Below are 26,801 nucleotides of genomic sequence, written 5' to 3' on the forward strand. Positions count from 1 at the left end.
AGGCAGCTAGGAACATAGATAGGAACAATGATTTCAGATCATGTCCTTCACAACGATCTTTCAAGTTGACAAACATTATTATAATTTTCTAGAAATTGGCCTAAGTTATACAATTATCAAGAACAAGGCAAATATCCAATTTAGTACTGTCAGAAGATAATAGATACTTATGGCCACCAATTTCCTTAATACTCTCCAGTTTCCCCCACCGTCTTATATATCAAGTCGGGGTGGGTTATCTGTTAAATAAGACTGTAAAGTCCATGTATGCACTCCAGTCAGTCACTAGGATTCACATTTGGCTACAAATTATTGGGTAAATCATCCAAAGTGAACTTTCGAGGCCTTTGGTTTGTTATTGCTAAGAAACCAAACAAGAAAACACATCCTACATTCTTAGTGTTTTACTAATTACTGCATTTGTTGTCAGTGAAAATAAAAGGTAAGCATAGAAAATTCAGCAGGATAATATTTATAAACATGTATAAAAGACAATTTCTTTGAACAATTCTGGGTTTCTTCAGATTTGTTTTTGTGCTCTGTTTTTCCTTAGTCCAAATCTGCTCAAATGTTAGCAGTGACCATGGTCAAGAAAAGTAAACAGTTTTTCTTCAGGTCCTATCCCACCACTAACCGAACACTGCTTTTAAAAATCTAAATTTAAGAAGCCAAGAACAGCAGTGAGAGATGGCATCATGAGAGTAAATTTAAAAATAAATGCATGTCATGGTTTTGGTACATTTTTAGAACAGGGAAATAAATGCAGAGAAACTTTCCCACCCGTACTGTGATAAGGGATTGTACAAAGTTATTTCAGTCTTTTCTTGAACATGGAAATTTTGAGTTCTCTTGGTATCTTGGCATGTATATGTAACGTTTGTCAGTCATCTTTGTCAGAAGACCGGAGCTCAGTTAAAGGGACCAGGTTGAAAGAGCTAAGCACTTGGTAAATGAACTACACATACAAAGCAGTCCATAAAGGCAGCACAAGGCTATCTCTGTTGACCCAACATAATAGCCAAGGAGTCTTCAGTGATAAGACTGGGACTCTCTTGTCCCCTTTGGAAGATTATGGGTCTTACCTTGTTAACACTGATTTTAGCTTCTTAGAAACATGGCAGAGTAGTAGTAAAATGAGTACACGTTACTTACAGATATTATTCTTATACTAGTGATGATATGCATCCACTGTATGAATTGTAAGGACATCAAACACTCAGATAGGATTAACACTCTAAGTGGCTAGGATACTGACAAGCAGCATACAAACCTTGAGGGTTTTTTGTTTGTTTGTTTTTCCTGAGACAGCTTTGAAGTCTGTCTTGGAACTAGCTCTTGTAGACCAGGCTGGCCTCAAACTCACAGAAATCTACCTGCCTCTGCTTCCCAAGGGCTGGGATTAAAGGTATGTGCCATCATTGTCTGACCCCAAATCTTGATTTTTTTTTTTTTTGGATAAGACATTCCAATGTAATAATTGACACCTTTTCAAAAATGAATGTATAGTTACTCTTGATTATGATTACTATTTTTTATTTTTGCAGTAAGCTTTTATCACAATTACAAATTTTAAAAAGATAATGGTTAATTTTAGGTTCTGCTCTGAAGCTATGATTACAACTTAACTTCTGAAGGTATTATATGTATGTTTGACTTTGGTTCAATAAAGTCATGTTCAATCTAGTAAAATATAAAGCTAACAAAGGCCCGAAAAAAATACAAATACAGCTGCTAAGCTATTAAAGTTATTAACTATCAAACCAGCAGAAATCTTCGATTTATAGACATTAGCATTCTATGAACATTTGAAGACAAATAGGTTAACGTTTGGCCCAAGTCCAATATTAAAAGTTAATCTAACACTATAGCTCTGACAAGTACTTTCATAAATGATTTAAAGATATTTTAAGATTAAAAGTAGGGAATCTCAGAAATTTAAATTAGAAAAACTGAGCATCCTTTTAGACACAATCTGAGGCATTCTGGTATCTTTTCATTTAGTGTTTTAGTAGCAGCTTGCAATTGTTTTCATCGTCCTTTCAATTTCAATACCAAATAACCTTCGTTGATGTTATTACTCTTACGAATGACCACAAGTGTCCTGAGTAGTAGACATGAACACCTTCCTTTCCAACAGTACCCGCACCTATGCTGATCCTTCTTCTCCGTTCCTATAACGTGTAAATTCAAACTTATTTCTGACTGTACATGTGACTGTCAGTCCAGTATTCCTACTGTCAATTACTCATATAACCTGACATAAACAGTTTACATTTCAGACAAATTATCTAACAGTTCAGTGAGGTAGTTGCTTACATAAACTTCAGATATTTTTTGTTTTATTTTGTTTTGTTTCATTTTTCAAGACAGGGTTTCTCTGTGTAGCTTTGGAGCCTTGTCCTGGAATTCACTCTGTAGTTCTGGCCTTGAACTCATAGAGATCTGTTAAAGGTATATGCCAGCACCTCCTGGCTATAAACTTTAGGTTTTATTTAAAACAAAAACTAACTAGTTTTTTTTTTTTTGCAAATCATCAGAGTGCATTTTTGTTTTAAACCTATAGTCATTCTTTAATATGACTTTAATAGTAGACAAGAATAAATGTGATATAGAAAAAGTTTAATAGAGATCATTAGACTTATATTGGAGTTTTATCATTAACACCATCTTTCAAATTTCTTTACCTTTTGGATTCTATTCCCATTTATGAAATATACTATGTATTCCAAGATCTGCAATATACCTGTTACTGCTTAAAAATCTTCATAGATTCTAAAGTTAATGTTTTCTTGGCTTTTAGTAAAACACTCAAGTTTTTAAATTCATACCCGAAAGAAGTAAGGGATCCTTATCTAGAGACTTCTTCACATGATCAGATTCACCAGTCAATGAACTCTCATCGATTTTCAGGTCATTGCCTTGAATCAGTATGCCGTCGGCTGGAAGAAGATCACCTGAAACAGAAGGCAGTGATATGCTGAGCCGTCCACAAATTCAGCACAGCTCTGCATCTCACAGGTGGATGCGGTGCCCTGCACGGCTTACCATACTTCACTTGGGCAATGTCTCCGACAGTAATGTCAGCTACCGGTATCTGGATGACTTGACTGCCCCGGATGACGGTGAACTTCTGCTCCTGCTCGATTCGACTTTGCAAACCTCGGAACTGTTTCTCCTTACTCCAGTCATTGAAAGCCGTCACTAACACCACACACACCACCGACAGGAGGATTGCAGCTCCTTCAATCCACCCGGTTTCACCCTCACCTTCTTCTTCGCCCACAGAGACTTCTCCACAAACTATTTGCAAAGAAACAAAGTGGCAATTTCAAAAACCCAGTGACTACTTTCAGGTTTTTTACTTCATCAGTTTTACTCAGAGCTTTGAGCACCACTGAACGCAACCCCTCTACAAAGGTTCCTAATGAACCTTTCAGAGGGTGCCAGGAAGGAGGAAGCATGCAGAGAAGACCAAACTCCAGCCTCCAGGAAGTTCCGGGCATGCTTCTGCAATATGTAAGGCTTCATTTCAGGTAGACCCAACGAAGTCAACATTTCAACTTCCACAATTTCAGCTTTCTATTGCCTGTCAGCCATGTCCACACTAAAGTCTATGAAGTGTGCAGCTGTGTGAAGTCTAAAGTGTGCACACCATAATTACACAGAGCTTTGTGGCTGAGACTGCCAAGGACCATCCGAGTCTTCAGCAACACCTACGGCTGTGGGGCTGTGAGGGCTGCTGTGACAGCTAGACTCATCAGGATAGTGGGGGCTGAAGAAAGACAGGATGACCAATACCTTTTATTTGACTACCCTTTATTTGACTTTAAAAGGCAGGGTCTCTGTGTGTAGCTCTGGCTGACCTGGAACTGACTATGCAGACCAGGCTGAGCCAAACTCAGACTTCCGGCTTTCACTTCTGCCTTTCTGGTACTGGTATTAAAGGTTGTATTTAGGAATATATGTATATGCATATATGCATGTGACAATTAATGAAAAAAAGAAGACAAGGAGGGGTATGAAAGGGCCTAGAGGGAAGAAAAGGAAAGGAGGAAAGGACGTTAAATAGTTATAATCTTCCAGAATAAAATCAAACCAAGGATGAGGCTTGCCATTTTGTAAGGGTTTCCTGGAGCATTTAAGGCTGTCTGGTACCATTTTATCAACAGAAGAGTCACTTTCAAAGCTGAAATCAAGCCTCTCATACTTGATCACTAGATATACACAGTATCTAAATCCACAAGCCAATTCCACCTCAAGATGCCATTTTCTTTGCTCATCTGTAAGCAGCAACCGAGTCACATCTTCAGGCTAGTAGTCCTAAGTTAGTGCAGTCTACCCTGTTACTTCCTCTCCCGTGGTTAAGGACCCCTCGGAGTTATCCATGATGCTAGAATCAACGTCTTCCAAGTCTCTGCTACTGCTGACACTTTCCTCCATGAACCATGATGTCCTTTATGACATCTTGGCTGATGAATTCTTTCCTTAGATTTTCAGTTTTCTTTTCCTTTGTCAAATTACCCAGGAAACGTGTTTCTTAAATAAAGATACCCCAAAATTACTTCCTGAGTCCATAGGCTGTAGAACAGATGATGAACAAGCAGATGTAGAAACATTCGTTTTACCATACACCTTCACTGGAACTCTTGAGTGAACAGGTGCATTGTTACTGAGCAATAGAATATATATAACACAATACATTAATATATAATTATATATAATTTAAGTATATGGTATTTTAAGTATTATAGTCCAAAAATGGATATATCCTATTTATTAGTAAATTTATTGCTACAAACTGTCAATGATCATCTGAGTGTTCAATAGCTCCTTTTATTGTGGTGGTTGTTGAGATGTGGAAAGCTGACTTTCATGCATGTATAGATCCATAATTACAGGGAATCTCAACAGTGGGCTTGTTGGAATAGATGCACCATGAGCCAGGCTTTGCTATTCCATTTACAGAGCACAGGCAGAGTAGGCAGAATGAGCCTGCCCTTGGAAGCCGAGCACTAAAATCTTCTTTAACTACCAACCCTCTGGTATTTTCTTCCCAGACAAGGCTGTTCCATTCACACTGAGACAGTCTTGTAGAGCCATGCTCCTCAATACCACCAGCTCCATCTTCTGCCAACGCAGTTCAGCTTCTGCATCGGCACCTGACCCTCAGGCTGGGATTAACCGAGAAGGGCCCTTTATTTAAGCCTCATGAACCAACCTCAGCGAGCTTCCAAGTTTTCTTTTGCAGCTTCCTTTCTTTTCTTAGTCCTCAAAGAATTAAAAATCAGGGCCTTGCTCTGGATTACATGTTGGCTGACAGGAATGCTGTGGCTGGCTTCATCTTCTTCCCAGAACATTAAACTTTTTCTATATCGGCACTAAAGCTGTTTTCCTTGGTTACCATTCGTGTTCACTAGAGTAACACCATGCAGTTTCCCATAAGAAATCTCCCTTTGCACTTAAAATGTGGCTGTTTAGCGTGAGAGGCTATCTGCTATTATTACAGAGGGCAGACAAGATATAAGTAAAAAGCTAAAGGTGATGTACACCCGGCAAATCATTCTCAGTTTGACTACAGTGTGGTCACAGCTTGGCTTCTGTAGCATGCAGTTAAGCCGGCTGAATCTTGTCTGTTCCACCACATGAACCTACTGTGGCAGACACTACTTTAGGAAACCAAGGTAGCTAGGGAGCGAAGAAATACCGAGTTTCAGGTAAGGCGTCAATAATTAAGCATTCATAAGTTCATGGCAAAAACATAACATGGTTGTATATTGCAAAATAAAGTGAGGCTGAATGAGCAGAGAAAGTTGGTCTAAGATGCCCACAACAAGTCAAATGGTCATCAGGGACCACCAGCATAGAGATGGAAGGAAAGAGAATTCCAGGGGGAGACTGAAGTCAGTAGGAATTGTTGAAAAGCAGAAAGGTAAAGGACCTGGCCCTTGTTCGTTGGGGCTATCATCTAATCTAGTCTAAGACTGAGTCAGTGGTCCATGGCGATCCTCTGAAAAATAAAGAAGGGATACACACGCAGGGAGTCTAGTTTGCTTTTCTTTGTGTTTCAGCTCCACAGCCCATGCAGGCTTCAAGCTCTCCATCTTCCGGCTCAGTCTCCCACACACTGGGTTACAGGTGTGTGCTACCATGCTGCCGCTGACAACACCCTTTCCTGAAACTCAGCTTTGGGCGCTTACAAATTCACCAGAAGAGATCTATTCTTTGGAATACTACATGAGATTATGCTCTCTGAGCTGAACCGAAACGTCTGAAGCTACTGGTTGGACAAGGTGAGAAGAAAACTGAAACTAAAAATGAGAAAATAAGCAACTGCAGAAACGATTCCGCGTATTCCAGAAGTGTGCAGAGACCGAAGAAAGAACCTGGCATGTGAGGCTACAGGGCAATTATCAGTCTTGGAGAGGAACATGTGGAACGCTTGAGGAAGAAAGGATAAGCGTAAGATACACTTGGGATGAAGTTAATAATCACACACACACACACAAAATATTTTGGAAGCTACCAGAACTCAGCTTTCAGTGGGCACAAAGCATTCAGTTATCTGAATTTGTATTTTAATTATTTTCAGGCTAAAGAAATGACCATGTCACTGAGTACAATAACCAATTCAGGATTTAGATATGTAAAGAGACCCCATACACATTAGAGACTAAATCTAAATTAGATCACGTCTGGATTCAAAAACACATAAAAGCTATGATAATTAGAATGTAATGGCCTCCATAAACTCATAAGGAGTGGCGCTATTAGGAGGTGTGGCCTTACTAGAAGAAGTATGTCACGCAGAGGTGGGATTTGAGGTCTCATAAATGCCCAAGCCAAATCCAGTGTCTCAGTTCACTTCTTGCTGCCTTTGGACCAAGATGTAGAACTCTTAGCATCTTTTCTAGCACCATGTCTGACTGCATGCCATCATGTCCCACCATGATGAGATAATGGACTGAACCTATCTTGTCTTTTAACAGTGTGTGCCTGATTTTTATATGTACTTTCTCAATTGAGCCATCTCCTTTGCCCTAATGTAAGAATTTGACTCATATATACCCTGAGAATAATTACCACAATCAAGTTAATTAATAGTTTTAAACATTTCCACTTTAATTTAGCACATAGGAATATCTATACCCTAACTCACATAACCAAAAGTTCTTTGAGTCAGTCCTTAAGAGCAAGAGTAAAGGGTCCGCTTGAGACCAAAAAGTCTGAGAATCACTGACATCAGATACTACTGACTCAAGAATTATCTATATGGCACATACTGTATTTCATTGCCAAACAATATTAGTTAGAAATGCTGTTAATGTAGATTTCTTTAAAGTGAAAAAGTATCGGGATGACAGCATACGGGTAGTACACATACAACTCTTAAAAATAAAACAAAGTGCAACTACCAAATAAATTCCTACCATGGGACAAAAGCCTAGGTTTCATCGACTAGTTCTACTGGGTTCTGAAAAGGCTTTAGGATAACTAGATTGTCATCTCAGATGTATTAAGCAGAACTTCTAAGACATCTGAGGAGACACTTGACCTAGACTTTGCTCATAATAAACCTCACACCACTAAAAATAAAAATTTCCTTATAGTCTTGGAAAAAACTGCTAGTAAATTTTTTGTATTAATTTTTAACTAAAATCTAGAATATCAATTTTCAATATTCTATAATAAAGGTTGGGTAATGGAAAACTGAAAAATTCAGTTGTATGTTTTAAGACATGCAAAAAGCATGCACACACACACAAATAGATGACTACACACAGGCAAATATGGACATTTTAGAATCTGGAAGGGTTCTGAGGTATTTTACAGTAAATTATTATTTCCTTCTGATAAACTTGTCTTCAATTTTTTTTTCACAAACAAAACAAACCACACACCATTGCTTAAATAAAATTTTATTTGGTTTTTGCATAAATACTGACAAATATATTATCAAAATATCTTCTTACCTGCACCAGTGATTCTGATGCAGGGACAATTTTATGTCCCTATGAAACAGATTACAAAACCTGGATATATTTTTGGTGCCTTAACTGAAAGGATGGTCCAGAATAGTAAGAACTGGTTTTGATCAAATTTTAACAGTACTGTTGCTCAGAATTTCGGCCCTACACTGTTTAAGATATATGGATACTCTGTGACCGACTTCCTTAAAAATTAGTAAGACACATACATGTGTTCACACAAGTCCTAAGCACAGCTTTGTGAAATTTCTTTTGTATTTTACCTAGCCAACTTCTAGAGCTAGTAATTTTTAAAATTAAACTGATCATAGTACAGAAAGTGCAAGAAAGAAGCTTTCACAAACAAAACATTCTGAAATCAGTCCTCTGATGTCAAATACTGTGGGATGACTTGAATGTAGTATCCAAAATCCAGGCTAGATTCTCTAGGGTACAGCATACAGTAATGATAATACCCATTATAAATAATAAAGCCTTTTAGAAGGCAAACAAGAAATTGAAAGATCACTTGAGAAGCACAAAAAGAGCTGGATAGACACAGAAGCTGATCTGCATCTCCTATGCTAGACCTCCTCATGGGTCACAATGTCCCCCACAGACACAACCTTCAAGAATCCAAAACACTCAACTATCTGGAACTTTTTGAGCACAGACACAATGCTGCAGTGGAAAACTCTAGCCAGGAAATTGTGCAGATAATTATTTAAAATATTGTATAAAATATCTTCAGGCATGTATGTCTGAATCATAAATACATGTGGCATTTAGAGAGGTCCTTTCTTCAAGAATTTCATTATGTATTTTGCAAATACTCCCCAATTCAAAGACATGAAGTCTAACACCTTGATCTCATACATTTGAGTATAAGGGAAAAATAATACCTTCTTCTCAAGTACTGCACTAAACCTGTGTGGAAGCATTTCTATATGAAACAGAACCAAAATGTAAAAACCCGAACCCTCAATATCAGGCTGTAGCATACACGTGTAGTGCCCAGATGTCTAACTGTGTTTACACACGACATATGCATGGAAGAACAATTAAACTGTGATTCCCTGTATGACACAGGCAACACTGAAACTCGTGAGTTCCTGTGAAAATCATTTGGGATAACATATTAGAAGTGCTTAGAACAGAGCCTAGCACACAGCAGTCAATAAGTATTCCCTGGCTTTATTATTATTATTATTACTTATTACATATTATGCAAATTCAGTGAACTAGCATCACATAAAACATCCCCCCCCCATTTACTTACGTGCATTATCCCCTTCCGGAGGTTGATAAAAAGAAAGGCCCAATGATACTATGGCTGCAATTTCTAGTATAATTAAAGTTACATCTTGTAATGCTTCCCATACTAATTGGAGAAAGGTTTTTGGCTTCTTAGGAGGTATAAAGTTCTTTCCAAACACTGTTTCTCTTCTTTCTAAATCTGCAGGGTTTCCACTTAAACCTGATAAAAAAGAAACAAATTTGGGTGAAGTCTGACAACTCTAAAGTGAAGATATCCACTCTTTCCAAGCATATTAATTTGTTACACTTTAGACTGATTCCCAGGCCCATAGCAGAACGCTTCCTTGTGCTCTTTAGTCTAAACACACAGGTAAGTCAATGAGAAACACACAGAGCTTTCCCTGAAGCATACATTTTAAGTAGCTAACCTAAGAGTGGATCACATGGGCTGGGATGAAGCTCAGTGGTAGAATGCCTGCAGCATGTGGAAGGGCTTGATCTCAGCACTGCAAAAACACCTTTTTAAAATAGCTTTAAAACTCCACTTTCACTTTCTTAGCTGCTTATTTTGACCATTCTTCTTATAGACACCAAGATACCAGAACCTTTTATGACAATATGATAAGTTTTTTTATGTTAAAAAAAAATATATATATATATATATATCTCACACACATACACACACACAGCAGATTTCCTTTAGGTACTGAATGGTGGCTAGCTAATTAGTAAAACACCTTTTCTACACTTATTTACTTTTTGAACTTTTTTTAAGCTTATTTATGAAAGGCAGCAACAAAGCAAACAGGAAAGACCCACATTACTAGAAGGTTTGTGTCTTCAGTGTCTCAGTTCATCTCAATGCCCAGGTAAGCAGAAAGCTGAAGAGATATCAGACTGCACCGCTAGAACAAGAGACGAACATACAAATCCAGTATCACGATTGACTTTACTGAATGTACCAAAAGAAGATTTGAGAATGTTCTTGCCAGATGTTAAAGATGGAGTCACCAGAACAAAAGCAGAGAAGACTACAGTAATAAAGATGACACTGGAAGTCTGGGTAATGGATTAGTCGCATCAGTTACCTCATGTTGAGGAGGAAGGAGGATGAGTTCTAGTCTGCCCTGTGCTGGTCTCCACTATCTAAGAAATGTGTATAAATATATTTTTTAAAACTCATACTGAATGGAAATTATCACTGATCATAAAATTAACATCTGATTACTTTAAATATTACCATTATAACTATAAAACATTAGGTCAAATCTATCTTTTAATAGCTACAGATAATGTTTTATGTTAACATTGAAAAGTCACAAAGTTAAAGAAAGCAAAATGAAAAGGAGGCAGCTCTAAGGATTTCTGATTTTTCTGAACATCATACATGGTTAGGTGGGCTATGGTGGGTCACGCCTTTAATCCAGGCACCTGGGAGACAGAGGCCGTGGAGCTCTGGGAGTTCCAGGACAGTCAGAGCTGTCACTCCCACAAAATCCATCATATATGGTTAAGCATATGCTTACAACCCTCAACAATGAGGTTGCTGGGGAATCAGAAGACCTAAGATACATGTCCCATACTGAAATCTTGTGTCACTTTGCCTCTCGGGGGCTGCAGGAGTGGGGGATGGGGGTAGGGGAAGCAGTACTCTTTGTTGGAATAACTTACAAGGTTGTTTTAAAGACAAGGAGAGGGCATTAAGTTTGCAAATCATAAATTACAGGGTAAAGTTTATTATGTAGAGGGAAGACAGGTTACAAATTTGAGTACTACTAAGTTTCAAGCCCATATGGAATAAAATCTTTAATTTTATAGATTTAATAATCTTAATATCATGAAGTGAAGTTTTGTGAATTGCCCAAATATGCTATTTACTAATCATTAACTACTTACAGACACTGTTCCACATGCTGGGGGGCCAGTTCTACACTCAGCAAGTGTAAATTACATTGGAGAGAGAGACAAACACAAAGTTAAAATTAAGAAATTTAAGATACCTATAATTCAGTAAAAATGGTTTTTAAACGGCCACCAGAATTCTCTCAGTGGACACTAGCCTTTCTAACAAACCACCATCTAAATGAGTCTGAATGATAAAGAGTCAACCATGAAAAGACCAGAACAAAGCATTTCCAGTAGCATAAATGCAAAGGCCAGACAGAGATCAAAGCAAGGTTTAGTTAGGAACCAGAAAGCAAACCATTGGGCTAAGGTTCAGTGATCAAGGAGGAAAGAAAGAATGGGTCAAAAAGAAAGAAAGGAAAAAAAAAAAAAAGACCCAGAGCCCAGATCACGGGGGAGTTCACGGAAGACCATTTATTACTCACTTTAACTGGGATGGAAACTACCTGAAGGTTTTAAGGCAGGGAAGTGATAACTAGTTTACAATTAGAAAGGTCATTTACACTGCCAGGTTGGAGTGCTCCAGGGAAAAGACCAGTGAGGCTGTGGTACAAAGAGACAAAAGTGCTTGATTCTGGGTTTTGGATGCAGAGGCTGAGAGGAGTAACTGGATCTGCCAGGTACTTGGACAGAGATCAGACAAGATGAGGAATGATTGGATGTGGGATGAAAGGGAGAATAACGAATGGTATCTAGAACTAACTTTTAACATTTCTTTTTTTCTTTTTGCAAATGAACTTGAATGGGGGTGGTTTAATGGAATGTTTGAAGCTAGTGGGTTTAACTGAAAAGCACAGCTAATGTGTGTGTGTGAATGTGAGTGGGTGGTGGTTATTTACCAAGTAGGGCAGGCCTGGGGAACTGCTGGGCTAGTTAAAGGGGAAGGAGGAATTAATAGTTCTGTTTTGTAGATGTGAGCAATCAAGTTGCTTTATCTAGTAAGCAGACTGCTAGTCCCAATCAGAATTTCTGTGCAAAGTTTGAAACAGAGGGTTAGCAACACACAAGGATTCTGGAGACACTGGCTCCATGAGAGCTTCCTGAAAGACAGAATAAGCAGGCAGGAAGGATAAAATGAAGTGTGCAGGGGAAGGATGCACACCAAGACATACCCCAGGGCAGAAGGAAGCTTGTCTGAGCAGTACTAAAGGTTTCCATAAGACAAAGGTTTAAAAGATGACGCTGATGTGATATGAGAAGGCACAGTAAGAAAAAGGCAGAAAACTATTTTCTTTCATCAGACAAAAGACAATGACCTTGATTAAGAACCTTCCTGTAGCAAAGTGTGGAAAACAGTTTGATTAGAAGGAATTGAACAGACAATAATAACGAGCAAGTAGAAACAGCAATATCCATTGCCCCCCCAATTATGATACAATGGAAAGAAATATACTGGAAAAATGACTTAAAGTGTGTATTATTTGTATTTTGTGTTTTCAAGAATGGGTGGTGATATTAAAGCAAGGTATCTACCAAAGAAAATGAGAAAAATTGAGTAGATGACAGAAATGACATAGGAAATCATGATTATTATTAAAGTAAGACCTGTGATGAGGAAAGAAGGGATGGAATTCAGGCTCAGGGTATCAGTCTGACAGAGATCAGGAAGATGTTGCCACTTCAAGAACAGTACAGTGGGTGATGAAACTTCTTGGCCTTAGTTTTTAAACTACAGAAGTAACAAAATATTAAAAATAACATCAATAAATACAATAAAAACTCTACTGAGTTTCATGAGCTTGGCTGATTAGAGCACAGTGGCAACCAGGTCAAGGTCAAGCACAGGATTGATCTTCTAATAGCACAGTTAGCTTCATAAAGAAAAAATACAACCACAACTCATACAAAGCAGCATCAAAATTATACACTTTACATGTCTGTATCCATCAAGGTAGGGAGTAAAAATAGCCTAAAATTGATCCTATGAACAGACAATATAGATCATCAGTACTATCTACCTGACACTTCAATGGAGAAACAGAACAAAATTCAATTATATTAAGCCACTTATATCAAGAGAATACGGCATCTCAACAGCTGATTCCACGTTTTGAAAGGGGGAAGTTTGTTGCAGTGTTTGAAGCAGGTGGGTTTAGCTGAAAATCAGGGCTAATACATTCCACATACAACCAGAAACTGTGACTATGGATGTATATATGTGTACATATACACATATGGGATTGTGGGACGGCTATAGGTGACTACCCTATGTGGGAGGAAGGATGTAGACTAAAAAGTATGTGGAAATGTGTTCCTTGTTTCAGCATTGAAAGAGGAGGTGATCCCTCACCTGCCCTCAAACTACAGATCCACCCATCTAAAGTCAGATTTAGTATTCTTTCCCATATGGTACATGCGCTAGGTATTATGGAAAGGTACTGAATATACAAGTTAAGTGTCAGGCAGGATGCCTTTCCTGGCTCTTGACCTTAACAAACTCAGTATGGTAGGAGTGACTAACAAGCAACCACCCAGACACACCCTGTATATGACATATTAGATGGCACTGGAGGACATACTACGGGAATCCATGTGGGGAAATGAATCCAAACAACATTTGCTGTTTCCAACATGAAGAATCAGAAACAGGAAAGGGGGATCAATTTAGCAAGGTCAGGTAGAGCAGATCACGAGGAGAGCTGCAGGTCTCCCCCCGAGAAGTCTAAGGGTCACTACAAAAGCAATGAGAAACTATTCGGCTTTACGAGAAAAAATGACAGTGTATGGAAGAGGCACCAATTATGACTCTAGCTGAATTTTCATATGACAAGACAGTGAATCCCACCCACAGGGTAAACTGACCACAACAGGGAAGGAGACCCTGTTTGTAAAGAGAAAGTTAGGAGTTATTATTTTCAAGACTTAAGACCACTTGAGAATGGGGGGAAATTTTCACATCAAAGTAGCAACATGGGTAACAGTTTCAGTAAAAAGGTTTTAAGAGTTTCAGTAAATTGAGATGTGGGGAAAGGATGAGGAATTGGGGCTTCCTGGGTTGGAACGGCTAACATGGGAACTACCAGCACCCAGGTGATGGCTCGTGAAGTCAAAGGTAACAGCAACGGATGGCTTTGTCCAAAGCATCAATCACCAGAAACCTGCAGAACAGTAACAGCCTAGGAAAGCACAGGAGGGGAGCAACAACGTCTAATAGCAAGAAGAACTCCAGGAATATGTTGGGGAGACGGAGAGGGAGTATTTGAAAGGAATTCAATCTACTGTTACCTAAAACTTAAACTTGGAAGCACAACAGACAACCAAGGACATTCTACTTCAGGCTCACGTTATGACTTTTAAAATTATATCCATGCTACTAGATGGAGAACTAGTGAAAACAACCTTTAAAAAAATCTAAGAAACAAAAACAAGTGACCAGCGCAGGCACTAAAATAACATGTAATTCTCTACTACAGTGTCAATACATTTCTAGGACAAGGTCATGCAGGATCACAGAACTCACAAGCATAAAACCATACATGCTAGCACACCGTGACCATACAAACACTAGCTGAACGTCTGTACTAATCTGTAAAGTCAAGCACAAACCATGGGACATCAGAGCATTTTTGTACTAGCCTGTTAAGTCAATAGTGATTTATCCCTAGGGGAAGGTCAGTTTTCTCAAAGAGTTAAAATATATCACAACACGGAGACACGGTCAAAGTCCGGCAGTACAAGCGACTTACTTCTAGGGAGTGCAAACATGAACTGTCACTTAAAACATGGAAACTAGGCAACCAGCGACAATGGCTATTGATCCTATCCTGCTTCCCAACGTATCCTCGTTTGTTGCTCTCTGTAGTCTTCTTTTGCCTCCTTTGTTGTTGTTGTTTTTTTTTTTTTAGCCCTTCTTTTACCTAATCTCGACAATCATTATTTAAAGAGTTCAGTTTTACTTGACTTCTCCCCTTTGTGGTGCAAGAAGCTATGCTTATTAACTCAGCATGTCTTTAATTTTGATGACTTCACTGTTCTACTACTGCGTTTAGTGTGGTATTACTGCATGACAAATACGACACTGGAGCTAGAGGCCTGCATTCCTGAATCTACAGCAGTCTACTCTGCCATCCAATGTAGAGCACAAGGCAGATAGCACAGGGTTAAAGAAGAGAAAACAGGGAAGCAACTGTGAAAACTAAAGGTCTGGGAAACGGGATTTAGAGTATGCACGAGAGAGTCAATACAGGAAAATACAATACAAGAGAAAAATACTTTAAAATAATCTTATGCGTTAGGATGTTAGATTGTTCTGACATAAAACTACACTCTGAGATACATGCTTGCTCTAAAAGAGGTAAAAGATATACAAATATGACATTTCAAGTCTCAACTTCATTTTACCCTGAACTTTTAATTTCAATCCCCTCAAGAATTATGATGGTTAATCAAAAAAGATGGAAAAAAACTCAGTAAGCTCAAACACGTTCTACTGGTCAACACATTAGTCATATTCTTGAGAACAGGTTCAAACAGTCCATTTTTAGAGGACACGTGGTAAGTTAGTGGGACAAATGAGGAAGTAACACAGCTGCCTGGATAGGAAGGACATCTTTTTAAAGGATGTAGTACTGAAACCACAGCCTGGATCACGAACACTTCCCTGAGGCCGTTCCCTCACCTCCCCACCACCAAGTACCAAGTGAAAGAGTACCTCTGCCATGAACTCTTGCTAATCATTGCTGCTTCCTTATACCTCAAAGCCAACAGGCCAAGGAATCCTGGTAAGAACCCTGAAAACTCAAGCCAAAATGAACCTTTCTTCCTTTCAGTGTTGACTACCTGAAATATTTTGTCATTGACAGCAAGTTGACACATGAAACCGTTTATCACGTAACTCCGAAAATAAGTTTGTTTTTCCACTGGGGGGAAAATCTACTAGGAAGAGAACAAAGGCTTCTCTTTCTCAGTAGCTCAGCTCTAGTATAAGTTATACGAACTGAACTCTGATAGAAAGCAGTACACTGTGTCAGCTAAAGCATCTATTCAGAATGAGACCACAGCTAAAGTGACCTTGGGCTTTTGACCTTTTTTGGGTGAGGGGTGGCATTCTTGCCTATAACCTAGGATAAAGGAGTTTTAAGGATAAAATTAATATTTATAAGAAAGCACAAATAACCAACTTAGCACAAAAATGTTACCTAATATAAGTACTATAGTTTCTGCTGTTGCTATTCTTAAGAAATGTCTTGAGTTGCTCCTGCAGACATTACACAATCTAACACAGGTATCTCCAGCACAACTGATTCTCTTTCCCATTCACGGCTCTCACGCTGAATGCAATAGCACTGTAAATTTAATTTAGTCACTATACATCTAACTTGGTCGATTGTCTCCCTTTTCTGAAAACAAAGTGCAGATCTTTGCTTTATTCATGCATATAAGCCCAGGGCCTAGAAAAGTACCTGCTACATAGCAGACACTTTCTAATACTATACTCATGCAAATTTATATTTCAGTAAAACTTCTGAGTGCTAGATGTAACTTGATTTTACACTTAGAATTTTCTTCTAACAACTGCCAATGCCTTTCCGTTTTAGGAAAATATACGGAATTTATGAACACATGAGGACACCAGGTCTGATCAAAGGCTGAGCCAGGAATGAGTCATAAACAAAGGGGCTGAAGGGACAGGGAGTATCTGTAGTTTTAGCAATACAACCCACGTCCTTTGAAGAAACATTTCAGTTCTCATTTTTCCTGAATACGAATTCTTCTAACAACAAGGTATTTATTTACTGTCTAGACACACCCTTGGCTACATAAGCCCCAGCTGCTTACTTTTAATCCTGACTCATTATGATTTGGCTGGTTCATCAGTGACACAATGTTAGACTTTGGAGTGAAATATTTCTAATAAGTGAAAGCTATGAAAAGTCCTTTGGCAATATTTCTATGAAGTTTGTGCCATTTTGGTTCTATTTCAGTAACTATAAACACAAATATAATGCTTACATTGAACTATTTTGTAATTTTTAAAAGGAACATTTCAAAATGACAAATTAATTTATATAGGATCATAAAGACCAGTTTGTACAAATTTTAGCAAACATTCATTCACAGTAGTATGAAGAACGTGATCAAGAACTCTGTAAAACTAGAAGAGGGAAAAAATGCGTAACTTCATTTAATGCCCCAAGGCACAAACAATAAAGATAAAATGTTAAGTGTTAATTCAGTTCCCTAGAGACCATTCATGGCTTCTATCATGATGTCAAGAGTAAATAATCTCTTCTTCCCAGAATTTAAGAGATGCAAAATTTCCAATTAATTCATTAACTAAATCAAAATCAATGTAAAATACTACTCAAAATTGATCAAAGAGAAATCCTCATGAAAATGATATGGCATAGGAGAGGAATATTCAGTAATTAGGAAATAAAGACTCTAATAAACAAAATACAAAAATATAGTTGGGGGAAGGGCAATCATGTATATTTGAAACTGAAGCTCAATATACAGCTTTTGCAGTGCTGGACATCCTACCTGAGGGTTTTGTGTACTAGGTAAGGGCTCTGCTACAGAGCTATATCCCTGCTCACTCAATATGCCTTTTATGAACAAATGCATGGGATGAAAGATCTTTAATATTTCTTATTAATTTGCTGATCATGAAGTATTCATCAGTTGGATTTTAGATGAAACATAGTACGTACATACAGGCAAAGAAAATTAATAAACCTACCAATGGTGAACAGCATATAAAAGTATAATCTAGTATGTCAAAACTTTAAGTCATCTCAAATCATGTTCGCATAATGAAAAGCTTCAAGTTTTATCATATTACAAAGGTATAACAGGAACTCTACAATTTATGACTTGAAAAGATAGAGAAAAATCTTGAGATAGCTTACAGAAAAAGACCTCAAGCAGTGAGATGACGTCTTCGGACAAGGGTGAGGATGGACAGAGGTCCGCAACACTATGGTACATCATGGAATTCAAAGAGCCTCCTTATCACAATTGGTAGTGAGCAATTCACATACAACTACACAAATATTTTCAAATATGGTATGATTTAAATTCTTGAATAATTTTGAAAATTACCTTCTGTTATTGCCATCAACACTAGTGCTATAAAAATGTTGGGAAAAACAGCCTTCATAATTTCTCTATTACTGCCTTGGGAATATATATCGATATTAATATTTTAAAATAAAAATTTCCAATCTTACTAAAATAAATTGTATTTATTTACTGAACATTTATCCTCATGTCTAGAGCTGCTCTTCAGGATGTCACATAATCACATACAGGCACCCCCAATACTTCTGCCTCCCCTTTCCATTAGCTTTTCTCTTAAGCATATGGTATCATCACACTACATATTTAATACTTGTTCACTTTCTTTTCTGAAATCTGGGAATGCTCTCTTCAAACTCTGTATCCATCATTTTATGAACAATAATATCAATATATAAAAACCCAACTTTGTCAGTTCATTTCAAATGACACAGTATAGCAAAGTCCATACTGTAAAACAAAGAACTCATGAAACTAAAGCCGTTTTAAACATAGGGAAATTCAACATAATTCGACCACATAAATGTTTACAAAGTGAAAAACTTAGAGTCACCTAATTTAAAACTGTGTGTTCAGGCCTCATCAACTGATTATTAAAAGTTTAGATTAAGTCCCATGAGCGAAAACAACTTTGACGGCTACTGGAAATGAGAACTATTTTAAGCTTCGGCAAAATGAAGGCTAGTGAGCAGTTTATTTCCACTGGATCCCCTGGGGGTACCACTTTCAGCTCCATCCTCTACATCTCCAGTGGAAGGGCAATCTTGTTATTGTAAACTGGAGCACTAATGCAGACAAAAGCACAAACTACTTCAGCTTGCCATTCTGCAACACGGAAGTTTAACATACTGTAGCAATCTGAGAACTCGTTACTAAAATCATGCAATGGCCAAGACGATATAAACAGTATGCTTCCATCTGAACTGAATAAACAGTATGCTTTAAACCAGTGAGTGACTAGTCAACACACAATAAAACCTACCTTCATTGGGAGATGTTTTCAACTTGGTGCAGATTCCATAGACATCTCCATAGCTTTCCTGTATTTTTCGTAATGCATCTGTGGACCTGAGCTCCATGAGAGCCCGCAGCTCTGGCAGCGTAATTCCAAAGTCTCCATCATGATTAGCTTCTTTCAAAGAGTTTTTCACACCACTATATGCAACTGAGTTGTTTGCCATGTCGCCCATTACAAGTATAATTTATTAGGAGGAAAATGTTTCCCAAAAGAATGAAATTTTCACTTGGTATATTTCCAAGATGAAAATCTTTTAAATATGAAAATCTTCCTTAAACCAAACACTCATTGTATGACTCTGTGAAGCAGTATCAGCAGCAACAATTCCCAGAGAAGTATCTTGACCACTGGCCCATGACTTGTTTCTTCCTCTCAATCCTGAGATGCACACATCTGTAAGAAGAAAATATTTAGGTGTTAATGGTTCATCCTCAAGTGTATTATGCATGTACATAAGCATATTTCTTGAATGCCACCAGGTAGCTAAGCAAAGTACAGCAGTTATAAATATTTGTGAACTGTGCCTTCGGATCACAGTGTAACTACTAGATTAAAAAGGGTGCATCTAGTCATTAGAACTCACAATTAAATGTAACGGCACAGCATGCCTGAATTCCGTGTCTGTGTATTACTATTATTAAGTTACTGTTGAAGTGCTTAGCGCCAAGTGGTTAGTTCCAACTTTGCTAGCTGCTTTAAATTCTTCCTTTCACTTAACTATTAAAACTAAATACTATCATTTCTTACTCTATCCAGAACAGTAAGGCTAGACAAATTGAGTTTTCAGCTAACTCAATGGCTGAAGTATCTTAAGTTGAATGGTTTCAAAGCCAGAGTTCCTTCTTACCCATGAGCTCAACCTAGCTTGCTAAGCCTTTTCACATGGAACAGCCTGTGACAGCACAAAAAGCCTAATAAACTGAATGTGTACAGTTTCCTGCGCTGCTCTTTACCACTCTGCCGCTCCATTGTCCCGTGCCTTTCTAAAGCTGTCTTCCACACGGTTCCCATCAGGTTACCACCTCAGGACTTCTGTCTACACCTTAATCCTTCTCGCTACTTCATTTTCTTACTTCTTTATCTACATGTTACTCTACTCTCAAGAGTCAAGAATTATGCCAGATCATGACAGATAATAAAAGAATGAGCATAATAATAAAACACAGAAAGGTTAAAAAATGAGATAGCTAATAAAAGCTAGAGAAACTATTTTCATTTCTTCACTGTACTTTCATCTTTTTAACTGACCTAAAAATGACCTGTCAATTCTTCATCTAAGATGCTAAAGATGGGATTTATAATATTGTACGGTAACTATACCATTTCATGATCACCATTATCCTAATTGCCTGGGTTTAAACTCTTATCTTTGAATCCATCCTTAATGTTTCATCCAGTGACTGAGTCTGGCTGAGCCTTCCTATGATGACATCTCCTTTATCCAAGCCCTTGGACATTTCCCCACCACATTGTTTTAAAGGCATCCACGGTCAAACTTCAGTTAACTTAATCAACTTTTCTGCCTCTGAAGCAACTAGCCCTCTAACTACTTAATAAAATGTCTGGCAGCTGGAAAAGACACTGGCTAGTACAGTTACTTTTCATCTATAAGACCGACAGATGGATGGATGTATACCATGGTTTGTGGTCCACATACTTCAGCCATCATCAAAGTCAACTGAAGGGCTGTTTATAACAACAAACGCTGGGACCTACACCTCAGGAGTGTTGTTAGGTGTAGCAGAAGTAAGCACGTACGCCACAGTTTCCAGACAATACAGGTGCTATCTACTCAGGGAGCATCCTGAGAACTACGGGAATGGAAGCTGCTTGAAAAAGGTAACCACGTCTACCAGTGAGCTGAGAAAAGCTTGTCTGCCTTGGGTTAAATCTGCAAGAACGCACAGTGGTGGATTCTGGAAGGCACTGCTATGGATTTTTGTTGTCATCTCGACAGCCTTTTCCAGAGAAAACCATTCCCCCATGCTCTCTCTGCTTCAGAAATATGAATGAGATCAAACAGACTAGCAATGAAACTTCCAGGATGCCTCTGTGTTCCCAGCTTGGATCTTCCTACTGAACTTAACTCTGAGAGAAACACAAAGAGTTGCTATGATCATCACCTAGTACTCCATGATCTGATAGGGAAGGCATGTAAGGCTGGATGATGGGCAGATGCATGCATGGATGGACGTGTGCTTTCAGTCCTGGTTTACACAAAGAGTTATGTCTGTCCTGTCCTTGGTTTTTTCAAAAATTTATCAAGAAACTGATTTTAGAAGTTGAGTTTTCTATTATCTTATAACCACACAGCTTTGGCTGAGTATATGATTGATGTTCAGTTCCACTATACTAAATAACAAGAACATCCTTCTGAAATGTTCTGAGAAAAGATGTTCAGAAGAAACACCAAAAAATGCAAGAGCCACTGTCCAAATTACATATCAGGCTGTTTTCTACTTCTAGGTTATCTATTACCCCCTTCTCTTTGCTTTTTTCCTTTATTCACTCATTCATCTATCTAACTAATCTATTTTTTAACCTCAAAGTAACAGCCATGTAAGAGACAAACTATTTTGGATTCAAATACAACAGAAACCAGATCACCTATTCTGATGCTCTTTGTTGTTCAGAGAATTTTCACCTTCCATTTTAAAGGTTTAAGGGGAAAAAAGTGAAGTGGAAGCTGAGACCTCAGAAAGGCGATGTCTTAAAGAAAGCACACAACTCGATGTAGAACACTCAGCCTATAAACTTTACGCCAGAGTAAACGGCATTTCTGATTAAGTCACTCTTGGCAGTCTGAGGTTTTCTAGAAAAAGACGGCTGTAGCCTGGCACAGGACAAAAGAGCTACAACCATCAAGTGGCGGGGCAGGGGGTAGGTACAAAAGGCGGCTGTGAAGTCCACCTGCTAAGCGAGGTTCAGGGACAGCACTGCCAGTGTACAACTTCAGTTCTTTTCAGACGTAAAGAACATGGGGAAAGTTGTATGAAAGTTATCTAACGTCAGCACAGGTAACCAGGTTTTAAAAATCATTTACACAAGCTAAAAAAAAAAATGTAGAAGAGGTAAGTAACTGATGGAATGAAATACGGAGTCATAGAAAACACTCCATGATGATTTTAATATATGCCAACAAAAGATTCCTGTAATAAAACAGGAAAAACATTTGCTGATACAACTAATAGTATTAGCAGCAAGACTTCCTTTTAATTGGGGTTCCCAAATCTTTAATGTTTCTAAATGTATGCTAGTGAGCTGAAGATGTGGAAATTGTGCTTATTCAATATATAAAAATTTAAAGCAGAATAATCAGCAAATGTTAAGTAACAGGATCAGGATCCAAGCAGACAGATGGGAATGAGGCTAAATTTAATTGGCACACATGTATGATCATCCTATATTTAATTCCAAAATGTAACTGTATAAATATGATGTATATGAATGTATCAGTATTTATGAAAGACAATGGCCCAGTTTATCAAAAGCTAAACGTGCTAAACTTGATATTAATCAGCATTATCATGTATAATAGGCATCAACCTTAATCACATAATCAGGGTATACTTCCTAACAATGTGCTAATATTAAGAAGGTCTACCTGCCATCCAGCGAAATGACTGTGCTCTAAACTTAGCCATTAGATAGGTCAAAGAACTCAAAAACAATTTGGAATTACAGCTTACCAAAGAACTCCATTTTCTCAGTCTCCTTTCCCTCTCAGCATATGTGGATATATGTATGTAAGGGTATCAGAATAAAATTAATTTTATTTCCTTTGTACCTTGACTGGCAGTTAGCAGAAGGGTCACCCACTTCTGTAACTGCCTTTTACCGTGGCTAGCATTTTATTGAGAGCTGCTTTGCAAACTAGAGAACCAACCTGCCACACCCAGTTTTCTTCAATTATATTCAAGTCAGAATGGACAATCTGAACCTAGTACTCTTAGACCAATGGTTCTCAACCTTCCTAAGGCTGCGACCCTTTACTACAGTTCCTCACACTGTGGTGACCCCCAACCATAAAATTACTCATAACTGTCATTTTGCTGTTATGAATCATAATGTAAATATCTGATATGCAGGATATCTGATATGTGACCCCCAAAGGGGTGACGATCCACAAGTTGAGAACCACTGACTTAGAGGGTCCCTGGAGAGGGTGGGTAGGTAAATACTCCACATTAGACTGGATCGACTGCCCACTCCACTGAGAACCTACCAAAGGGAAAGACATATACTAGGCTACCGTGTCTCAGAAAGACACTGTACTCCTCTACACTACTTCAGAGCTACTTCTGTAGAAGTGCAAAAGACACCTTTCACTGGATTCCTACCCTGAAATCCTGAACCCTTTCAGTAACTGAAATAGTCTTTTAAGAAGTGGTAATGACTTACTGTCAACTCTCAGGCATTACTGTAACAGTGGAAAGAGTATGCGGTCTGATACTATAGTTTCGGAGAGCACATATTTTAAAATCACGAGTGGGAGCTTCTTTTACAAATAACAGTGGGCCGGAGAGATGGCTCAGGTGTTAAAGTCTAGGCTCACAACCAAAAGTTACAGTGTATTCAAATTATCTCATTAAATCAATTAGGAAACCCAAGGGAGACTCAAATTTAATTTTACTCAGAACTCCTGTTTTATACGTTCCAAAGGACTTAAAGAAACATACTCACAACCTAGTCAGATGAGTTAATTCCTATTAATGTACACACACACACACACACACACTCACCAAGGATGATCTCATTTATACAGAACTGATACAGCAGAAAGCAATCACTGTTCACAATGACTGATCTATAAACCTCAAAAAGATTTGTGAATACTATTTTTACTCTTCTCAGTAACTTTTTCTCTTCTAGAAGACTACTCCAGGCAGAGACTGAGTACTGTAAAAGTAGCTGCAGCTGTGCCAAGCTGCAAGCCCCAGCATGAAGGCTTCAGCAAATGTCTTAGGGTGGGGGTAGATTATTAGAAGACAGGAGGACCTAGCGTGTCACTTGTCACAGCTGTTTACACACAGCTGTAGCAATCTGAGTTCTCTCTAGTCTTTCCCACTGAACTGTGTGTGACCTCAGGATAGAATCTGTCCTACTGATTTTTAACTCTCATCTGTATCTGTGATATACTGAAGGTTCAATGTTTATTGACTAGAAACGCTCTCAGTTTATGAAATGAGCTATAACCTATGAAAAAGCAGCTCTGCAACAAAGTAATGACAATTCAAATAAAACAAAACAGAACCTAACAACATGTTTAAAATACACGCTAAGTGCATTATGATTTCTGAGAAAGCACTTGAGTTTTCAAACCATCTTGGTATTAAAGATGTACCATTTTTATTTCCTTTTGAATCTTTTTAGACAACAGAAATTACAAAGTACTCAAGTCTGTGTAGGGTGACACATGCCTCTAATCACTGCAACAGAGAAGCAGAAGCACTAGGGTCTGAATTCAAGACAGCCTGGTCTACACAATGAGTGGCCAACTAAGGCCACACAGTGAGACCATGTTTCACAAACATACATGTACACATATATACATTGTGGAGAGTCTCAAATGTATTATACACTGCTACTGCCAATGACTTTGAATGATGGCCCTAGATCTTTGAGAGGAGGCCAGGCAACAATTTTGAGCTTTAGTATGTCATAAAGCTTGGAGGATAAGCGTGTTCACTTGAGGAATAAACTGTTAAAAAATACTCATGTCAAATAAAAACATATTAAATCAGCATAGGAATTAACTAAGCCAGTGTTCCTAAGAAAAAGGGATACTAAACTGTCATCTACAAAAGACCATTTACTTTCCCCTCCACAATAAACTTATTCCACTCTAGCGTCTCCTGTGCCCAAAAAAAACACTGTCTGGGCGGCCAGTAATTCCCACGTTCCTGAACCTGACGAGCACAGTCTTTCCTATTTGATGTCCTGGCGACCTCTGCTACCCCTTTGCCACTCTCCCGACTTGAAGCTTCTGTTTCTGTAATCCCGCCACTGCTGGATTCTTGTTCCCACCACACGGCCATCTCTGGTTGCATGTTTTCACTGTCCAGAGCTTCTGGTCTTTTTGAACTGTCAAGGAAATCAGTGGGAGGGTCAGGTGATACGGTAACTGTTTTCATCTGGTTTTTAGTCACAAAAAATGAGATTGGCTTTTTGATAATAAAAATTGATTTGCAAGTGCATCTGCAAGACTTCTGTTTGTTTTTCTATTATTTCAGAATTTCACAATTCAATTAAAATACACTATAGCAGTCTGGCTCACAGAAGGTGTGGGGGGAAAATCAGTTTCCTTATCTTCCCTACAATACCACTCTCATTCCCATTAACTTTTCATCTATAACAATGTATGCCAGCCTAAAACAAAGCAGGGGTATAGACTAGCCACTCAACCACATCTCTAAAGCTGTAGGTAACTGCCATTTCCAGCACCGACTACTTGTCGGACGGTAACATTTTGAATGTCAATGATCGAAGGCACAGATACCTGGATGACAACTAGAGAACCGTTTGCCTTATGGTCAAGTAAGTTGGTAGACTCTGATCCACCAACATGTCTGAGAAGATTGGCATAATCTTGCAAGGACGTACCTACAGAATCAACAAACCATAACTTCTGAATTTAATAAACCATGATAAATTCTCAAGTTAATTACACATATAGCAGATCTGTTTCTCAACTGCAGTGTTTATCAGTAACTCTTGCAGGGCTCTTGGGCCCCACCTTGGAAATCTCTTCAGTTGACACAGTGCAATGTGAAAAATTCTCATTCTCTCTCTCTCTCTCTCTCTCTCTCTCTCTCTCTCTCTCGATGTTACAATTTTTCTTTGTTTTTTATTGAGTTATACATTTTTCTCCTCTCCCCCCCCCCATGACACCCAGGAGATTCAGGAGATTTTGTTTTTTTTCTCTTTCCTATGGAAAGCTAAATTTCTAAAGACTTGTGGGATGCTGACCCTGCTGTTGCTCTGGTAAGCCACTATCCAGACAACTGTGACCCAAGCTCTGACTCAAGAACTAACTGTTGGGTATCCATCGTGATCCAAAAGTTTATGGACAAAATAGGCAAATTACTCAGCATTCTGCATCGTGCCAGTGTTCACTTTTAAGAATAACTTAAAGCAGACAACCTTCTAAAAAATATTTTGTGAGCTGGTATGTAGAACTGTTTTGGATTTTAATACCAGGTACATTGATATGTTTCTTCTTAAGTGTCATATTACACAAATACTGTGAATAATTCTTTCAAACTAAAAATGTTTAACCTTCAAGTATCAAGTTTTAACAAAATGCTCTAATTTTACCTATTCACACCTCTAAGATAAACTATACTTTGTTTTTTCCTATCCTATTATTCTACATAGGCATCTTAAACCTTTCATTTTTACAGTAAGATTCCTGGCTGGGGGGGGGGAGAGACTTTTGAAGAGCTCTAAAATAAATTAATTTTATATAATCCTGTGCAATTTACCAAATATAAGAACATACTATATCTCCGGTTAAATATGAGAACCAAATGTTCTATCATTTTCTAGTCTCTCTGGTGTTGAAATTTTCGGCTATAGTCAAGGAAGAGATTTCTAAATTAAAACAGTGTTTTTTCCTTCTGTTCAGGGGCTAAGAG

At 38.2% G+C, this 26,801-nt stretch overlaps 1 protein-coding gene across 3 annotated transcripts in view; it reads right to left on the minus strand.

Annotated features, from left to right (window-relative positions):
* The window catches only part of Atp2b1 (ATPase plasma membrane Ca2+ transporting 1), a 101,759-nt gene that overhangs the window by 32,193 nt on the left and 42,765 nt on the right, over positions 1-26,801 (minus strand). For all 3 annotated transcript variants that reach the window (XM_041669423.1, XM_041669416.1, XM_041669426.1), the window contains exons 2-5: positions 19,129-19,557; positions 9,244-9,441; positions 3,046-3,300; positions 2,829-2,954 (exon numbers count right to left, since the gene is read on the minus strand). In XM_041669423.1, coding sequence (XP_041525357.1) covers positions 2,829-2,954; positions 3,046-3,300; positions 9,244-9,441; positions 19,129-19,336 — 787 coding nt within the window. In that variant the 5' untranslated portion in view covers positions 19,337-19,557. The remainder of the gene's footprint in view (positions 1-2,828; positions 2,955-3,045; positions 3,301-9,243; positions 9,442-19,128; positions 19,558-26,801) is intronic.

The sequence above is a fragment of the Microtus oregoni genome, unplaced genomic scaffold, assembly GCF_018167655.1.
Source record: "Microtus oregoni isolate MIOR12 unplaced genomic scaffold, Mior012 000001F_ref0000356, whole genome shotgun sequence".
In the NCBI taxonomy this organism is placed as follows: Eukaryota; Metazoa; Chordata; class Mammalia; order Rodentia; family Cricetidae; genus Microtus; species Microtus oregoni.